We start from the raw sequence: 19,319 nt of genomic DNA on the forward strand, positions 1-19,319 counted from the left end.
TGTACCAATTAAGCTACAGATTCTTTAAGGACTTTTTACAGTCAAAGTGACAGATCTTTGTAAAATTGTATTTGTGTACATCATATGTTATATTGTTTGACTTCCTGTAACTCAGCTTTGTCAACGAACGCTTCCTTGTCCCGCCCACCTCGCCTCATCCGCAATGCCAGTTGGTTGCTGCGCCTGTCGATCACCCGGTGTCACAGAGGTGTTGTTTGGCAGGTACGATGATGTCGCCAACAATGGAGCAGCGGAGACCGACAGTGATGGACGGTCCTGTCCGCTCCGGGTGTAGGTTTTAAGGGGATGAGTTCAGCTTTGACCGCAGCGTTTCTCTGGACAGCCGCACCGCACCGGACGGGACGGGACTGGGAGCATCTGGATGTAGCCTAGCAGCCTGCTAGCAAAACCACCGAGAAGCCTAGCCATTGTTTCGGTTGTCGGCTAACATGGCAACGAAAGCTAGCGCTAGCCGCGTCGGCTAAATGGTCTTCAACGCCGCCGTATAACTGCAGAAGTTCTCGGTAAGCAGGCTCCAATAGTTACAGAGCAGCTAATGTCGAGTGTCTCGCTAAAAGTGTGAGTTATAAATAATGGCAGTGTGTGAGCCTGCCTGTGCTAACGTTAGCCTCTGGAAGTGTGTGGAGACATTTGTCAACTCCATTCATCCCCGTTGTCAGGCTGCTAGCAGCTCATCTCTTTAGCCCTCCTGCCCTGTAGCTTCTCTCTGGTCAGGGTTAGTTTACTGTGAGGTTTAACGTACAGGCTAACTGCACATAGCTTCGTCTTTAACTTGACCAGCTAACCGTCTTCTTCAGAGAATGGCCTGCTCTGACATGTCCTCAGTCTCTGGATGGGTTCACCCCAGGCCTCGTAGACAAACATCACAAAGCAACCAGTCACAAACTTGATCTTCAGTGTTGTGCAGCTCAGTTGTGTGTTTTTAGTGAGTTTGTAAAGATCCCTCAGGACCCCAGTGAGGTGGAGAATCTCTGTTTAGAGGAACAGTGTGTTCCCAGTGTCCTGGACTCAAAGACTCAAGAGTCAGGGTCTCATAAAGTAGCTATCAGAAAATATACACTGTCTGCGAGGAGGAGAACTACAGCTGCACTTCTGTTGTTTCTGTGTTTAAGGGATAGGTCATGTGCGTTTAAGTCAAACAGTCCAGGTTTAAATAACCCAACGTGAATTGAGATGTTGAATCCATCTTGTCTTCCTCCTTCACAAAGAATCACAATCAGGGTTTATTTCCATGTAGGTTTACCCACACAAGGAATTCGCTGTGTTGTGTTTGTGCATAAGAAGAAATATAAAAGTAGACAACGGCATATGAATATTATAAACACCATAAAAATATAATTTAATTGTACAATGAACGATTTGAAAGTTTGCACAGGACATATATGCAATGGATGATGGGGTCCCCAGCCTTGTGGAGGAATAGACTGTTCTTGTGTGTGAGTTTTGGTCGACTGGATGAACTTGCCTCTCTGTCAGATTATATGTTATATGAAGTTGGTGAGTGAAGTGACACAGGAGGTGATCTGTCAGACACAGGACACCTCATATCACTGTTGCGCTTATGTAACACACCTGATCTTGAATTTTGGCCAGGGCCTTAAATGCTGTACTGAATGTTTCATTAGATGGTTGCACATGTCTGCAGCAACTGACGCTTGTCCTGGTTCCAAGCAGTTTCTTGTCACATTTTAAGTTTACTGTATAAACTAATTTGCAGGTTTGTGTTTCACATGAGAATATGTTTTGAAACCACTGGTCCATCTATACTTGCAAAATGATGTCATCAGGTTCATGCCTCAATTGTTATATCAGTCATAAAATTAATATCCCCCACAGTTGTATGATGGTTTCTGTATTTAGTAATTGTATGGTTCACCTAAATAGATTATTAACCCTCCCCTAATATTTAATGGTAAATTGTATTAATTTATATCGCTCTTTTCTTGATGACCACTCAAAGTGCTTCCCAGTACAGAGTTGCCATTCACCCAATCACACACACATTCATACAGTGGATCTATGTGTCATACTCTGATCATATGTCAGAGGGAACTCAGGGTTCACTGTCTTGCCCAAAGATATTTAGTCACACGGTGTCTGCAGAAAAATACAGTTGAATACATGCTTTGACATTGAAATGTCAAAATGATGCATTCATGTGTAAAGAAGATGACTTGGCCACCAGAAGTTAGCTTGTGAATGCTGTGCGATTGCTGAGTCAATTTGTAAATGTCAAATTTCAGCCTGTCTCAACAGTTGGGAAGCACATAGTTAATGATAATCATGTGTTGCTTCTGTTTCTACTTAACAGCTGTGGTCGTCCTGCAGGATGTGTGACGGTCGTGAGGCCAGTGAGCAGTGCCTGTCCCTATCGTCTTCATCCTGGGCCAGTCTTCCCATTTCATCATCTCCCTGAATCTGTCCCCCAGTCCACCAAGATGACCGACAGGAAGGAGCCACCCTTCTTTAATGACGACAGTGCGGGAGCTTTTCACTACAAGATCCCTTTCTATGACACTATGGAGCTCTTCATAGAGACGCTGACAGGGACCTGCTTTGAGCTGCGGGTGTTGCCCTTTGAGGCTGTCATTTCAGTCAAGGCAAAGATCCAGAGGCTGGAAGGTACAAAGGACACTGATGTGTAGTTTCCATGTTTTTGCATGCTGTTGCTTGCATGTTGCTAAGTAATAGTGACCATGTTTTTTAAGCAAGGATGTTGCACTGACTATGCCAGCAAGCTGTATTAATGATTGATAGACTGAGAAGATGAGGGTTACATGGAGACCCCGTGTGGAATACTAAATATTACTTTCAATAATATTTGACTCTTTCTTTGGGTTAGTCAGTATCCTGAGGCATGCTGCCTTGCATACAACTGCTTTTGCTTTTATGTCTGTGGTTTGACTTGGATCAGAGTTTCATTCCTGGCTGAAAGTATGGTAAAAAATATCATATATAGAAAACACTTAGATGCATTGTCACTCACCACTTTGATCAGTGAGTAGGGGATATTTTCTTATTTTTCAAACTATTGTCTTTTGTTAAAAATCAAAATATTCTATCTGTAAATGGTATGTCCTAATTAAAATTCACTGGTGAATCACTACAGGACGTTTTATGCTCAGGCAGTGGGTGGTCCAAAAAAATACCAAAATGACTCTTCGACCCATAGCACACATTGTTATTGTTGTTCTCTTGGTTCATACAAAATGGAGGAAACTAGTGAGCCATGCTGAATCTCAACACCAAACATACTGAAGTAATAAGTTGGTGCATTTCCGATTGAACTCACAGAATTGTGGAAAAAGATAAGTTTGCTGATGTTATGTGAAATGCAGCTGCCTTAGAATAGAATGACCACAAATGGTAAAATCTGTGGACTCGCATGCTGGCTTTTCTCCCAAAGGAGGCACCGGAGGCAAAATCTGTTGCACAGTTTAGTTTGGGGTTGGGGTGTGTGGGTGGTGTTGGAATCAAAAAACTTTTATTGTTTGTTTTGAACTTGGTGGTCCTCTAAGGTTGCTTTGTTGTAGACCGAGATGACCTTCGATATCTCCACTCTGTGCAGCTGGTTTTGGTTTTGGTCAGAAAGGCCTCTCTGTGCTCTTTGTGCGGAGGTGTGTCATCCAAGTGTGTGTGTTTGTGATGGAGCATACCACACTGCAATGAAGGGACCACTGCTCACTCACCAACACTGGCTCACCTCCAGGGCCGGGTTGGTGAGTTCACCCAGTGTGGGCACAGAGAGCTTCCTGACTATGCATGCACTCTATCTCATTCCAAGGAGGAGCTGTTGAGAGCCTTTGTATTCATTGGGCTGTCATCTGTCTACTGAAGCCACATTGTTGTAGTAGGATTTGCAATGATAGAGTAGTCCAATCAACCTCATTTATTTGACAGTTTTAACTGTAAATGAAGTAGTTTCTGAAGTGTAGTAAATGTACTTAATCAACACATTTTTATTTATTTCATTTGTCAAGGCATCTGGTTTGTGATTTGCCGTCTTCCAGCAGTTACATATTTCTGTCTTTAGGGGGCAGACATGAATCATCTTTGGGGGCTGGTTTAGTTGTCATTCCTCTCTCACCTGTCTGTCAGATTAGAGTAGTCTATGAAATATGTACAGCTCCTTTTCATCTTTGTTTGTTTTCTTTCTCCCTCTGACTGTCTGTTAAGGTATCCCTGTTGCCCAGCAACATCTTATCTGGAACAATCTGGAGCTGGACGATGAACATTGTCTCCATGACTATGGGTAAGTCTATTCCTCTGACCCTTTCTGTCCTTCAGAGCATTGACACCAAGGCAAAATCACACGTAGCTTGTTTGAGCAATTACCAGCGACGTTTGAAAACACGTTCAGTACATTAGAGTAATTGCATGTGAGCTTTAAAAGCATTCCTGCTTTAATTCAGCAAGTTGTGAATGAGCCAGAGATTTAGGGTTGAATAAGACAAGTGACATACTGGTCACATTTGGAGAGCTCGTCTCTCCACTCCTGTCACTTCATGAGATACAGAACTCACCCTCCGGTGCTCCGCTGGCCGCAGCTGGTGGTATTGTTGTGAATGCTTGTCACTTAATTTTCCACATGAACAGCCCTGGTGAGATCTCGCCTATCACTCCGCGGCATGCTTTTGAAGTTTTAGAAGCAGAGCAGGCAATGAAACATCTGCTCACATGAAACTAATGTTCCAGTGGAATTCCCAGTCATGCATAAGTTCATCTGGAAATCATCCTGACCCTCAGAGAGCTGTTTACTTTAGATCAGAGCCTCTCAGAAGCAAAGCATTTTACCATAAATGTAAATATGTATGTCGCCTACTGATATTTCCTTTGCCCCTTTTACAATATATTCACAGTTGAGTGGGTTGCAATACCACTCACTTAAATCTGCTTTTTGTGTTTGCAGCATTGCAGAAGGCTGCACTTTGAAACTGGTCTTAGCTATGAGGGGCGGGCCAATCAACACCAGGAGAGGTAACATACACGCCTGCACAGTCACATTATGAACGGGCATTTGTGGTTTAACATCATATTAAAATCTGCGCTTTTGACTGAATCCCCAAGCACATTTGGAAATTAAAATAGATTGCTTTTTGTTTTAACCAACAGTAACGATGGAAGATCCTATCAAAGATGTGGCTGACTTGATGGAGAGCACGAAGGAGGAGGGTTGGGAGAAAGGCACGACCAACAAGCAGGTCACGTTTGTGGTATATCGAGAGGGTGACCAGCTAAGTTTCTTCAGAGTGGTCGACAGGGGGGATGGCACTCTGACCCCCTTGTCCGAATCTCTGAGGTAAGGATATTGTCTGAATGTTCTTGCTACATACTAGGGATGTTAAGATACCAAAAATGTATCAGTTGATACCATGAAATTTCCATGATTTACAATTACCAATTTGATACCACGCCCAAAAACAAAACAATAAATCCCATTTACTTTTGACATGACTTAACATTGTAAAACAGAACAGTAGTGTGTAGTAAAATTATGAGATTTCAGATATAGCTCAATTACTGTAAGAAAACAGCAGAGGCTGCACACGCAATGTAGTAAAACACACACACACACACACACACACACACACACACACACACACACACACACACACACACACACACACAGGGCAATGCGGCACAGTACAAGGATACAGGACATGTAATGTGCACATGCCCTGATGCCGGCGACAACCATCCTTCAGCAGCAGCAGGCGGGTCGATATTGTTCGGTACCTCTGGTACTGTAAAAAAATGAGTATTTTTTAGAATTTTAACATCGACTTGGTACCAAGGTATCGTTTCTCGTGACAGCCCTACTACATACTCAAACTATGCACATTAAAAGAGTTGAAGCAAAGGTTTGTACGTAACAAACACAAAATACATTTTCAGATGATGCCAGAAAAAAAGAGACACCATGTGAAACAGAATAAATATGTATATTAATATAACTAAGCAGTCAGTGTGGCTGTGGATCACTGCTGCTGAGTTTTTGCAGACCACTCTCTTCGTTTGCTAATTAAGTGTTTTTGCCTCTCATATTTTCCAGTGCTGGATCAGTGTACAATGTGTACACAGAGGAGGAGGAGGATGGAGAGAATTCTGCAGCTGCAAAGCAGAGCCTTGAGAACTCTATCACCATGAACAAAATGAAGCTGCTCAAAGCCAAGATGGAGGACATGAACCTTAATAAGAAAGTAAGAGGCTACTGGCATCAAGGAATTAGTTTTACTGCCTGTCAGAGAGCACTATTCTCACACACACACACACACACACACACACACACACACACACACTATACATTTTCACTCCATTTTTAAGATGTAGACACATAGAATCCTCAAAATCATTGAGGAAAATGATAATCTGCAACCATTTTGCATAATGCATGGGTAATTCACAGAACACTAATTTGAATGTGTTTGTGCATGGAGAGAACTTTTCATTACATTATACTGTACTCGCTCTATAGTGTTTTTATGCTCATAATTTATTTATACATGCGTCTTAATTCAAGAGAGGAGACAGCCACTATCATTTCAGAATTTTCAAAGGATGAGGAAATGCTAAACAGCTTGAGAACGTTTGATCTTATTATAATCTGAACGCCTGTGTCTCTGTTCTCCAGCCGAAGAAGTCAGCAAAGGCAAAACCGCGACCCCCTGTCGGCCCGCATCCCTGCGGTGGCTCACTAGGACCTTCCAGCACACGACACCATCATCGCCTCTTTCGCTCCCTCCCCCAGACCAACCAGCCTCGGCAGTCAAATGCACAACTACCTCCTATTGCTGACCATGAAACCATAGACCCCTCGCCACCCTCTGCTACAGCAACCTCCGTCCACTTATCCATCCCTAGACGACCACCTCCCTCTTTCTCCTCGTCCTCTTGTTACATGCTTCAGGAGGAGGAGCCGTGGGAGACCTGCCCACCATTTGCAAAAATACGGCCCCCTCCCAAAGTTTCCCGGCTGGACATCGGCAGCACCAGGTTAATGAGGGACTGCGTGTACCCTCAGCTGCCTCCACTGTGTACCAGGGGGCCACCTGAAACCATCTTTGACCCAGCTGAGCCTGCAGGGGAGGCAGTGAGGCTGGGCTTGTTAGATGAAGCAACTGGGCTGGTGACGCCAACACAACCTGGAGCTCCATTTGGGGAACTGTCAGATCCCCTGAGTCTGGAGGTGTCCGCCCAGCCGGAGGGAGGTTGTCGGTCACTCGAGGTTGGCGCTCAGCACCAGTTACCCCTCTCACCCTCCCCACTTAGTACCTGGACACTTGGGACAAGTGATACTCTCACCAGCAGAGCTGATAGGACACAGCACAGCACATCTTTTCATATCAGCCCTCCCTCTCCATTACCCACATCCACCTTACCATCCACTTCTACCAGGCCGCTGCCTCAGCCTTTTGATTCCACCCTCTCTCGTTTACAGCCCAGTCTTCAAACGCAATCCTCTGCACATGTGAAGTCCGGGAACACGTCCCCTCACGCCTCCACCACCTTGTCAGCTCATCCCCCACGCCTTCGTGGTGTTAAGGTGGAGTCAAATGGAAAGAGGCCAGAGCTAATCTCAAAAAGGGAAGCAAGAGGCATCACCAAGTTGGCCAACCAAGCCTGGAAGGAGCCTCTGGGACCTCTGAACAACACTGAGCTCTTGGCCTCTCTCTCTACAAGGGCCCCAGACAGCAGCAGCAACAGCGGCAGGGACGACCGTGGAGAGAGTCTGGGACTTGCACTGGCACTGCCCTCTGCCACTGCCTCAGGACAGGGCAGTCATGGCTCCAGGCTGCCATCCATCCCAACTAACCGGCTTCTTCAGGAGGATTTCATCAGACAAATGTCACCGTTCCCCCGAGCAGCAGCCTCTTACATGGTGACAGTGTTTGCTGTTATGATTTGTGGAAAAAAAGAAAGTATTGCTCAATTTTGGCTCTGAGCTATTTGAAATATGGGAGTTTCCTACAATTGGCTGTCACGTTAACTTACGTAATATTGTTTGCTAGAACCTATTGTATCCCAACCCTCAAAGGTAGGAGATGCTTTAAAACAAGGTTGAGAGGAGCTTTGTTAAATATTATCTTGCGAAATTTTCTTTTGATGATAATTGTAGAAATTCACATTTCATCACTTGTTTTATTAGACCAAAATAATCAATATATTTAAAAAATAATATGTTGTTGTATTACAATTGAGGAATTAAGATATTTCATTCAGATCAAACTAATGAGTTATCTAGAGATGAAATCTAATAGTATCTACATGCCCTTGACAAAAACACCCACGCATTGCTTCTCTATTGAAACCTTTTCAGTTTCCAGTAGTTGTAGTGTAGGTAAGATTCAATTAGTATATAAAATGAAATTATTTCTAGTGAATTTTACTAAATGAAACTTTTATCTGCAGGATAAAGATCACACATGCAAAATGATTTGTCTAATAAACAGATTAGAAGCACAAAGTTAAATATTAGTTGTCACATATAGAAAACAGCTACGGAAAAACTCACCACATACTGTCTGACTTGCCGTGATTCATTTCACATCAGTAGGGAGTGGCTTTTTGTTACACCAGGAAACATCGAATATCAATTAGCTATATCACATTCTCTTATGCCAGACAGCAAACGAGCAAAATGCTGTGTACAGCATGATGTGAATAACAAAATGGCTCAAATGTCAGACATCAGAGGTAGTTACATTACATCAATCCTTTTTAAATCAGTCTTGTGTTGATCTCTTCAACTCTTCCAACTGATATACATTGGTGGATATGTAGAGTTAATGAAAATAATGTACAGACATTTCTTACATGGCCAGTTAAAAGGCACTAAGCTCTTTTCCAGCACATAAAATCTAATTTTCTTGAGATTTGAGCACTACAGGTCGTTTTATTGATTTGTTCTGAAAACATTTCATGTTGTTGTTTTCTTCACAGACCACCAACACTATTGCATCAACTGGAGGAGTCATGACCTCATTTGGGAGAATGGGTAAGGGAGACGCACGTACACCTCCATGTAAGGACTAGAATACACTGTGAAGAAAGCATTGCATTGTGGTGGTTGGTTTGGACATTTGAGTTGTGGGAGCGAGTCGTTGTGTAGCACTGTAATTTTAATGTGCTGTTAGCCATGCCAGAGTGAGTACATTACAGCCAAACAGTGCTATGATGCGCTTGTTGAGATGTTGGAATGTGAAAAGCCTTAAGTACATGTTGTATGAGGGATGCAACAAAGCACAAGGGTTTTAAATATTCATTGTTTCTACCACTGCAGAAGCAGCACAAACAACAGAAGGCAGTCAGCCTACACACCAGCACTCTCATTTATTTATGTGAGCCACTGATACACTCAGACTGTTTTCAGGGAATATAGATAAATACAAATGGATCAATACATAAAGTCATGAGTCAAAACTCTCCATGTTCCTCTGTTACTATACATATACTCTGTTTATCAGCAGTGTTTCCCACAGGATGAGAGTCTGTTGGTGGTGGTCAAACTTCAGAATCAGCTCCAATCAACACTGAATACCTCTTTTAAACGTAGATTGCAGTTTTTTTTAACAGCTAAAAAAAGGTGATTGGCTTCTATCTCGTTGCCAGTAGAGGAGTTTGCCTCTCTGTTTTTGTCCACCAGTGTGTAATGATCTACGTCCCCGCACCGGAAACTGACGCTCTCTCACCTCACCGTCTTGCCAAATTAGCCCGTTCGCCCATGTGTCATGTTTCCATCATTGCAGATGGAAGCTGGAGCACATTGAAACCTAAGGGAGTGAATGTCTCTTGTATCCATTCCAATTGCAGACAAATGGCAGCTGTTTGCAGGTTTTTGGACCTGTTGAAAATGTGCTTAAAGCTACAAAACTTTCTGTTGGTCATTAGCTGTTAGTCTTTGTCTTGTAAGTAATGTTGTGCTGTAAATTGAGTAAGACCTCCACCATGATGGTTGAGAGTAGGTTTGTAATTTACCTGATTCGAGTTTCCTTCAATCAGAACCTTTTCTATTTTAGTCTAAAAAGAAACATCCTCACACATTGGTCTACCAGTGTGCTTTCTTGTACAGGTTGTGCTGGTCAGTTGTAGGCAGATGCATAACAAGACAGGTGATAACAAGGACTCACTCTGTAATGAAGATATCTTTGTGATTTGGTTTTATTTGATAAAAACAAGTTATCACTTTACATCATTGGATACATGAAAAAGGGATGTCTCTGAAGATTATACTGTTCCTGAAGCAAGCAACCATATAAATATAATTTAACATTACATTTTACAAGTCGTTGGTCGAGGCCAGCAGAAACTTTCTCAAGTCTGTAATTTTCTAATGATCTCCAAGAGGTTTGAAAAAAGAAAAAAAAAAAACAGATGTCACACAGATGTTATCATTGTTTCAAGGAAACATCCCTGGAAATTCTCAGGAATGTTCAGATCTATAAAAGAATCCATGTTTTAATTGGTCTGCAATTCAGATGCATTTGTCATAGACCTCACACTGTGCTTCACGTGCACCAGCTTTCACAAACCTCCCCTTGTGCTTCATTAAAACATTGGAACCTTTTCCTCCGTCAGCAGTGACTGAACTGCAACACAAACAAACAGTTAATAATTTTAATGAAGATGTCGACACTGACAGCAGCTGAGACAATTTCACTTAGGAAGAAAAGGAACCTCGGTGTGTGTGCAGTGCTTCCCTTAATGAATCAGATCAGAATCGAAAGCTAAGAGAACTTGGCTGGGATGGCTCTGAGTTAAATGCCATCAAATTCAAATGAAGTCTATTCCACAGCAGAAAGTGGAAAATGTGAATCGGTCTGAATATATTTGAATCCACTGCATGCCTGTATGGCAGCAGATTAAAGTGCACAAAACAAATAAAAAAATCCAATCCCTCGCCCAGCTGCTTGACAGAAAGCTCCCGTTTCCGTCATCACAGAGCTGTCAATTTTATCTGTGTCACTGTTTCCCTGCAGCTCACAAACTTAGCTGAGTGCTTCCACAGACATGATTATCACGGGTATGAGCTGACATAAACCAGCGTTCCCTAACTTAGGAAATGAACTTGAGTGTTTTCCGACATGTTTTCGAATGTGACAACAGGGCACCGGTGCAGTTGGCAAAGAAAACTAACGTACAAGACTGACAACTTTTTGGACAATTTCAAGAGTGTCACAAATATGCTACAGTTCGGATCCAGTTTAATTGGCTGCTGCTATTTTAAAGAAAAAACACTGTTATAAAACAAGCTTGGAACTAACTGTCAGAGTTAACAAAGAAACTCTAGATAATAAGACATGAATGTGACAGTTTTAAACTGTGGGTTTCACATGATGGACGTTAATCAGACATAATACATGGTATGAAAACACTATGCTTGTTCTGAAAGAAATGACGGTGAAGTAGAAACATGGACACGATGAAGTAATATGGTGAAGACAGACAGGTTTCAGAGAAGTGCAGAGAAACTTTAAAGCAACAAGGAACAAAACTCCAGTTCATAAATGTCTGAACATTTTCACAGTTGGTGAAAATGGTTGCTTCTGCTTGGACAGAAGAAGAACATGAATCTAAGTGCTCACCGAAGAGAAATGCAGTTTTCCCTTGAGTGATTCATTGTTGATATGTTCCTAATATCTCTGCAAATACTTCAACTGATAAATGTATAATTTAAAGAAGAGAACCTTGCTACATAATTGGACGATCAAGATTCTATCCAGACATTATCGGAAACCTATTCATCCCATCAGTTATTCCACACTGGCTCCTGTAAAGTGACTAAAAAGGTTTCCTCTCTTCTCTCAGGCACTCCAACCTACCACCTACCTCCAGTCAAGGCTCCCACCGGCAGCAAGAAGAAGAGCTCAAAGCACTGCTTCCTCTGTGGCAAGAAGACCGGCCTGGCCACCAGCTATGAGTGCAGGTACAACTGCCTCCAGCGTCTCCACTTGCACGCACTCTCTGATTCTCTACCTATTTGTCTGTTTATTTGTCCTTGGAGCAGGAGTAAGAAGTGATTTTTTTAACCCAGCTCATCATTTTGTCTCTCTGTGAAAATGTGTCTCTGTTCCCTGCTTGTTCTGCCTCAAGTTATTAGCTTTATCAGAGTTTCTCTCCACCGCATCAATCCAGATCACCTCCCTCTCTGGGGTCCTGTCCAGGGCAAACACTTTGAATCTGACGCAACAGTGTGTAAATCTAGTGTCTTAACATTGGCGACTGGGAGAGGTTGAGTCATTTAAAGGATAAAGCTTCTATTGTGTTACCTCAGAGATGAACAGACACCAGATTAGTCAAATGGTAAACTGGTTTTTTAAGTTTTCCTTTCCTCTTGTGTGTCATATTTTTGTGAATATAAAAGTTCTGCAAACTACGTACTGGTGTTACACAATGTTCAGACACATACCGATTATACAACTTGCCCATCTGCAACACTGTCTGTTACATTTTTATAGACATGAATTTTGCTTGGTTCATTTTTGAGTCTGTGGTAGCGCCCACGTCACCAGTTATCAGTGTTTAGTCTGACGCTGCACTCTGCAAGTTGTAGTGTCTGTGCTGCACAGCAACAGGGCCCGTCTCCCCGACAGCTGTTTTGGTTTCTCTGTCTGAACCCAGTCAGACTCCTCACGTCAGTTTCAAGAGCAAAGTCCCAGAGTAACAGTCTTTTCACTTGATGAGAGGAGAGTTGAACAGCGAGGTCGAACAGAAAACACTGCTCCGGCTGGTCTGGCACACCCCCTGACAAAGCCAGGTAGAGCGTTAGTGGAAACCATTGTTTAGTGGGCTGGCTGGCCAATCAGAGCAGACTTGGCTTTACCAGGAGGGAGGCCTTAAAGAGACAGGACAGAAAGATGCTGAAGAACCTGCAGGAGTGGACAGTATTAAGAATGTAATGTTTTTTTCTGAGCATGTAAAGCTTTCCAAGTAATAATGCAAATGTAATTATGAGCCTGAACATGAGCAGAATATGTTTCCTTTAAAGCACATCCAAGGGGACTTTAGTCCAGAGTTAATATGAGTCAGCACTCTGACTCAGCAGAATAGCCACATGATTGAGCAGGTGATGTTTGCTGATAGAGACATTGAATGTTTTATTTGCTGACTGTCAAGTTTTGAGAGAAGAATCAGTGTCTTCAAATACTGAAATATGTGTTGAATCTTTTAGGTGTGGTCACAACTTCTGTGCCACCCACCGCTACGCAGAGACACACGCCTGCACGTACGACTACAAGAGCGCTGGGCGGCGATATCTGCAAGAGACCAACCCTCTTATCAGTGCTCCCAAGCTGCCCAAGATCTAGAACCCACAACCCACTCCTCTACCAGGGGACGACCAAAACAACCACAGGTTAAAAGTGACTGAGCTGAGGAGAATTTACCGACATTGTGAACAGAAAGAAGGCACTTATTCACCACCATGTGCTTTTTTTTAACAGCCAAGTTAGCTTAAAAATGAAAATGAAAATATTCTGTAAGCCAAGTGTGACCAAACAAGAGTAGACTGAAGTGGCACAGAACTAATTATCACCTCTTGACAATGTGAACTGTTTATCTGTTTAATCTGTCACCTTGTTCTTATTTCCACTGCGTGAAAACAAAACAAAAAAAACCTGTGCATGTAAGTAGGTAGTTTTTTTGGGGGTTTTTTGCTAAATATATCTGCTGCACGTTCTGACATATCTATTTTTAGTTTTGTAAACCTTTTTTTAAACGAAATAGGACCACTGATGACTTCTCATTCGACAAGTCTTTGACAGATGCACTTTAGAACTATCATATTTATACATTTACTTTTCCTTGTTGTGAGGGGGAAGGATACTTATATCTCCGTTTGTCTTATGAAGTTGTTGTCGTCATCAAGATTTTTATATTCTGCGTTTCTTTCTTACACAGGCACATACATACCAACATCACTTTCTTAAAAGAGAACAAGACACCGACTTAATAATGAAATACTTAATATTTATCAATGAATTCTACTTATTTAAATTCCAGATTGGTTTTGAAATAGTAAGTATGCAATGTGTGTAGGTGTGAATGTCAGTTGTAATCCACATGCCTATCAAGTGAACTGTATTAGGATTTGGGGGCATGGTTATGGTATTTATGATGTGTCTACAGTACAGTGGTTGCCATAAAAAAAATCTTTTGTAATTCTTTTTTATTGCTCAGCTGTTGCAAAAACTTAAAATGCTGTTAAAGTATCTACAGGGGTTTGATCTAATAAAGTTTCTTCTAAGCGTTTAGATCCAACACTTGTCTGACATAATATTTCCACCTGATTTATTGCTGAGTTGATGAGGAAAAACAGAGTTCACAGTACTCTTGGTTGTGCTATAATTCCCTCTCACTCTGCAGAGTCCTGTCCTCGAGGCTTCTGATGCACGTCTTCATTATTTACTCACTGAGGGTTTGACTTTTCCTGCTGCTCGACCCTTAATGGCTCTGATCGCATTGATGTGAAGAAAATGAGATATGGTTTCTGTTTGGTATCACGAGCTCATTCTCCTCACTTTGAGAACCAGGTCCCCCCTGACACAGACCCTTGGCCAGTTTCTTAGCAACAAGCAGAAAACATTAGACCCCCACCCTGCGCCAAAGAGGAAATGTGTTCATTGCTGTTGATTTGTCAGCAGGATAACGCCTAAACTACTGAACTGATTTTATTGAAACATGGTTGAAGGACGGGACATCGGCCAAGAAAGAGTCCATACCCTTTGTGTGGATCCAGGAATTGTTTATCACTTTCTTTAACGTTGTTAGGTGGGGATTTTTCACTGATTTCATGGATCCTGAATGATCAGGCGTATGGCGGCGTCTGATATCTGTTTGTGTTCAATTTGTTGTGTTGTGCTCATTGTTTGGGAGATTACACAAAAACTTGGTGGAAGGATTCGGTATAGATCAGAGAAAACCCACTATCTGGATCAAAAGAATTCCTATTGTGCTTCACCTAATCCCAATGACATCACATATGGATCTAAAAGACTTACAAAACATACCATTCAACAGCCAAAGTCTCTTGATTGAAAAGACTTTTAGTGCAGTGACACTAACTCCGGTTAAACCTGTTATTTTCCTACTTAGCTACTTATCTGCGTTACTGTGTTACTGGGTGCGTGTTTTTTCACTCATCATTAAAAAAACATCTCTAACTGAAAAACATGAGCGAATGTGTGAACTGGTAAATTGCTCTCGGAGTTTATTGCCTGTATGCAAATGTTAAGATATCGCTTAAGAAAAACAAAAAGCCTGGGCTTTCTGCCACTGGTTCACATTTTCAAATGCACATTAATAATTTTGTCGGGGAGAGCACTTCAAAGCTCCGGTTTGTTTATTTGCACACGGACGACAACAAACTAATCCTGGAGACTTGAGAGCAAAGAACCGTTAAAACACACACACACACACATAACACTGTCTTTCTTTGCTGGTGAGTCACCGAGAGGAGAGGTTCAAAAGTGGAGGCAGCACTTATTATCATTCACTTTGCTTTGGTCATGGATGCTCATCCTGCAGCAGACAGACCCTGACCCGAGTCACGTCTCAGTGTTTTTATCCACACTTCCTCCTTCATGTTAGCTGGCTTTGATCCAAGATAATTGGGCTGTGCAGCAGATACAGCTCCAACACATCTTAGTCTCTCTTGACAGAGGAATTTAAAAATGATGGAGTTAACAGGCATTTTTTGAAGTTTTGAAAAATACATCATGCTGTCTAATTTCAAACTCCTCAGTGAAGCAGCAGAAACTTGGCTGTTAAAAATATTCTACGTCTATTTTGACAATAGTGGGAGCACTCAAAGGTAGCGACAGGTGGTAACCATGGAAACCATAGACTAAATCCTGGTGACACCAGACTACACTCTATATAAAGATGGAATCCACACTTCTTCACACTATCTCGAAATGAATCCGAAAAATCTCCCCGATACGAAGGCTGCCGTCTTGTACATTTGGAGCAAGAGTCAGTCTCAGCTGTGAATCATGACGTTCTAATCCTGTTTATATGTCATCAGATACTCAATCAAAACCAAACTTATAAGAAAAATCAACACTTGAACATCGGTGTGATAAGAACCACATAAAATGACAGAATCCATCTTTGTCATTCACTTTGACTTTTTAGTTTGGTCCATGTGCCCACAAGGAGGAAGCAGGATTTATGACCTATACTGCAGCAGGCCAACAGGTGGCGATCTAGTTGCTTTGGGTTCACTTTTGAGAAGCCGTCATCATCGTCAGTCTTTAAATTCAGTCCATGGTGCACATCAACACCTTCTAGTCTGCCCAGTATTTCACCTCTGTGTTGATCATTAAATGTTACTGTTACACTTTCACTTTTGTTTTAAGTGGAGACAAGGTTTCTTCACATGCAGAGTGTCACAAAGTGTTGAGCATTGTACTGAATTCCATTTTCTACTCAGAGTTCTTTGATTCTTTCAAGGGTAATGTTTTTTGCCCACAACATTATATATTTCAAAAAATATCCTCAAACGCTCTGCATCAACATCCTTTAACCTTCACTACATATTCACTTTTAAAACAGCTGCTGAACATTGTTTAATCTATTGAGGGATTTAAAATATAACTCCATAACTCCTGACAGAGAAAACTGTATCTTAAAGAGTGACCCAAAATGTATGAAAGTGCACAACTAGATCTCTTTCATTTTCATAACCATGGACCTTGTGGGATTTACACAGGTTTTTACTGAGTATTTGATCCCATTTCCTTCAGTCACTTCTTCTGTGGAACAGTTTTCCACTGCGGCTGTGCTCCATATCACATAAACACACCAGCCAAAGGCCTATTTTCTGTTTCAGGATTAGTCAGCTCGCCTTCTGCAAACTCTGCCAAGGACTGCAAGTCTATATTTTGCACAGGCTGAAAAACAATGCTTTTCCCTTTCTTTCTATTTTTTCTAAACATGGCTTCTGGAGGGAGACATCCTGCTCGGTGAAAGTGGCCGTGGACAAGATAGGAACACTTTAAAACATGAATTATAGCTTACAGACAACTGTGCAATACAGTCTGACATTTACAGTATGGGTTGTTTTTGTGTGATTTTGCTTCTGAAATTCAAAATCACACAGCTACATTTTCTGTTGCAGTAAATATCGGCTGGGGTTTTTTCTCTTGTGTTGTAAATGATATCTCCAGTCATTACCAGACTGTTTTATAATCAAGAAAACACACCTTCTCTCAAACTCTTTCACATTTGCATGTGCTGGCATAATGAGGAACCAAGATCACAAGATGACACCACAGTATCGTGATAAACACATTAACAAAATGTGTTTATGGTAATTATTCCAAAGGTGTCCGCACACAAACATTTCATTACCGCTCTGGTGGCGTGTTGTTGTGAATATCCTGTATCTGCAACTTTTAAATAACACTGTCATCAACACACAATGGTGAATCATATGTACTAAGGTGTTGTGCAGCCAGGGATCAGAGCACTAGATGATCAGGCTCAACCAGCTTGACAGATTCACTGTGTCAGTTAAGACAGAGGGAACTCTCCTAACTATTTAAACAACACTGGAAAAACTCAGTAGAGTACACGTATTCCTCCAAGGCCCACCAGTCACCTAAAATTCATTCACCAAGTTTCACAAACTCGTAGATTATGAAATGTAAATAATCTCCTAAATGTGCCTGATTTGTTTTCACCATGAATTATTCCCTGTGAAAACAGTGGGAATGTTGAAAACAGAAACGCTTCCTGGATCTTATACTTGATCCAAATCTGTGCCAAAGTTTATCGGCCAAATCCTTCCACCAAGTTATGGCAACATGTTATGTTATATAATCAAACGGACAAAACAACCAAACAAACGGGTGAAAACATAACCTCCCTGCTGGAGGTATATCCAGCCACCTCCTGAATGAATAACCTACCTTCTTCTACCTCTCTGTTGATTCCAGCTTTGTTTTTCACCTGCTTCTCCTTTCTGCTTCCTCCTTGTGAAATTTATCTCGTTTCCTCAAGGAGATTTATCATGTTGACCAACTGTGCTCCAACGTAAACAGACACGCCTGTTTCTTAACCAATCAAATGGAATGTGAGATGTTTGTCGGCAGTGTTGCATAGACCAGTCAAACCCAGAGTAAATATTTCTCTCTGGCTGCTGTCCTCCTGCTGTGAAGGCTGAAATTTGGATTTCTAAATTCCTGTAAACGTGGCAAATGGGCTGCCTCCCCGCACATTTCGACACATCAAGCCACGTCGTAATCTTTCCACGCCATGCGACAAGACGGCCTGTATCTCTCCGACGCATGCATGACAATTTGGCAGCCTCACTTCTGAGGTGCCCACTTTGTCCAGACAGAGCACAGAGGCTCCGTTGTCCCACCGCAAGGGCCCAGTGGCAGACTGTGAATCAGTAATAAGCTCAAACACAATGACAGGTTTCTCTGAGATGGAGCCGAGGCTTTAAGGCAGCGGAGGATTCAGTCCCTCGTTTAACGAGTGATCCTCTCCTAACTGACTGTCCTGTGATTGATGCGGAGTTACAGTACATGAGCGAGTCACTCCAGTGTCATACAGTACACTGCAGGCCATTCATAATCTGAAATAAGGACCTCGAGACCAGAAACTATGAAGACAGGCAGATTGGAGCTATTTTCTATTAGTTGTTTTGTTCTGGCAAGAAATCATATTAAAGCTGATGGTACCAAACAATTATAGAATAATGAATAACAGAAATGATTGTATCTATATATAGTTGGGGGCCATTTGTTTGTTCATCTTCTGTCAGAGAGTATGATTAAAAGATTGATACCACTCTCTTATCTGTTAGCTTAGTTTAGCACAAACACTGGATACAAGCAAGATTTAACAAGCAAGATATACCTTTGGAGTTAAAGAGCTTTTGAGGCGCTGGTTCAGGTGGATAATTGTCACCCAAGGGCAGAACCAGGCTAGTTCCCAATTCTCCAGTTTTTGTGCCATGTTAAGCTAGAGCTTCACATTTTATGAAAAGATCTGAAACACAAAGAGAGTCTAATCATCTAACTCCCCAACAGAAAGCAAATAAACAATACAAACTTTTGCTTAAAAGCTAACATGAGAATATTGCCGTGCTCAGAATTTCTGGCCTCCGAATCGAAAGTTCGGAGGCCAGAAAGCTTTTACTCTTTGTGAGCACTTCTGTCATTAAATAGGTTGTACATGAGTACAATTACTGTCTGTGGACGTTTTACCACAGTGCTAGTATGTGTGTATGCCGCGTAATGCGTAATTATAAACAGTTTTGCTACAATGGTCAGCTGTGAGATTGGAACACC

General features: G+C 41.9%; 1 protein-coding gene and 1 long non-coding RNA gene across 2 annotated transcripts; one reads left to right on the forward strand and one right to left on the reverse strand.

Moving 5' to 3' along the window:
* Nucleotides 1-147: 147 nt before the first annotated feature.
* Nucleotides 148-14,277, forward strand: zfand4 (zinc finger, AN1-type domain 4). Its single transcript, XM_020097279.2, has 10 exons — nt 148-524; nt 2,333-2,643; nt 4,198-4,273; nt 4,931-4,998; nt 5,134-5,320; nt 6,074-6,221; nt 6,653-7,900; nt 8,962-9,016; nt 11,827-11,944; nt 13,190-14,277. The coding sequence occupies exons 2-10, from the start codon at nt 2,460-2,462 to the stop codon at nt 13,323-13,325; spliced, it is 2,220 nt and encodes a 739-aa protein (XP_019952838.2). The 5' UTR covers nt 148-524; nt 2,333-2,459; the 3' UTR covers nt 13,326-14,277.
* On the reverse strand, nt 10,162-18,155 carry LOC138413715 (uncharacterized). Its single transcript, XR_011246136.1, has 2 exons — nt 17,931-18,155; nt 10,162-12,853 (listed from the first exon to the last, which is right to left on the reverse strand). It is a non-coding gene; the product is annotated as an uncharacterized lncRNA (long non-coding RNA).
* Between the last annotated feature and the right edge of the window lie 1,164 nt (nt 18,156-19,319).

This window comes from Paralichthys olivaceus, chromosome 14, assembly GCF_024713975.1.
Source record: "Paralichthys olivaceus isolate ysfri-2021 chromosome 14, ASM2471397v2, whole genome shotgun sequence".
Lineage (NCBI taxonomy): Eukaryota > Metazoa > Chordata > Actinopteri > Pleuronectiformes > Paralichthyidae > Paralichthys > Paralichthys olivaceus.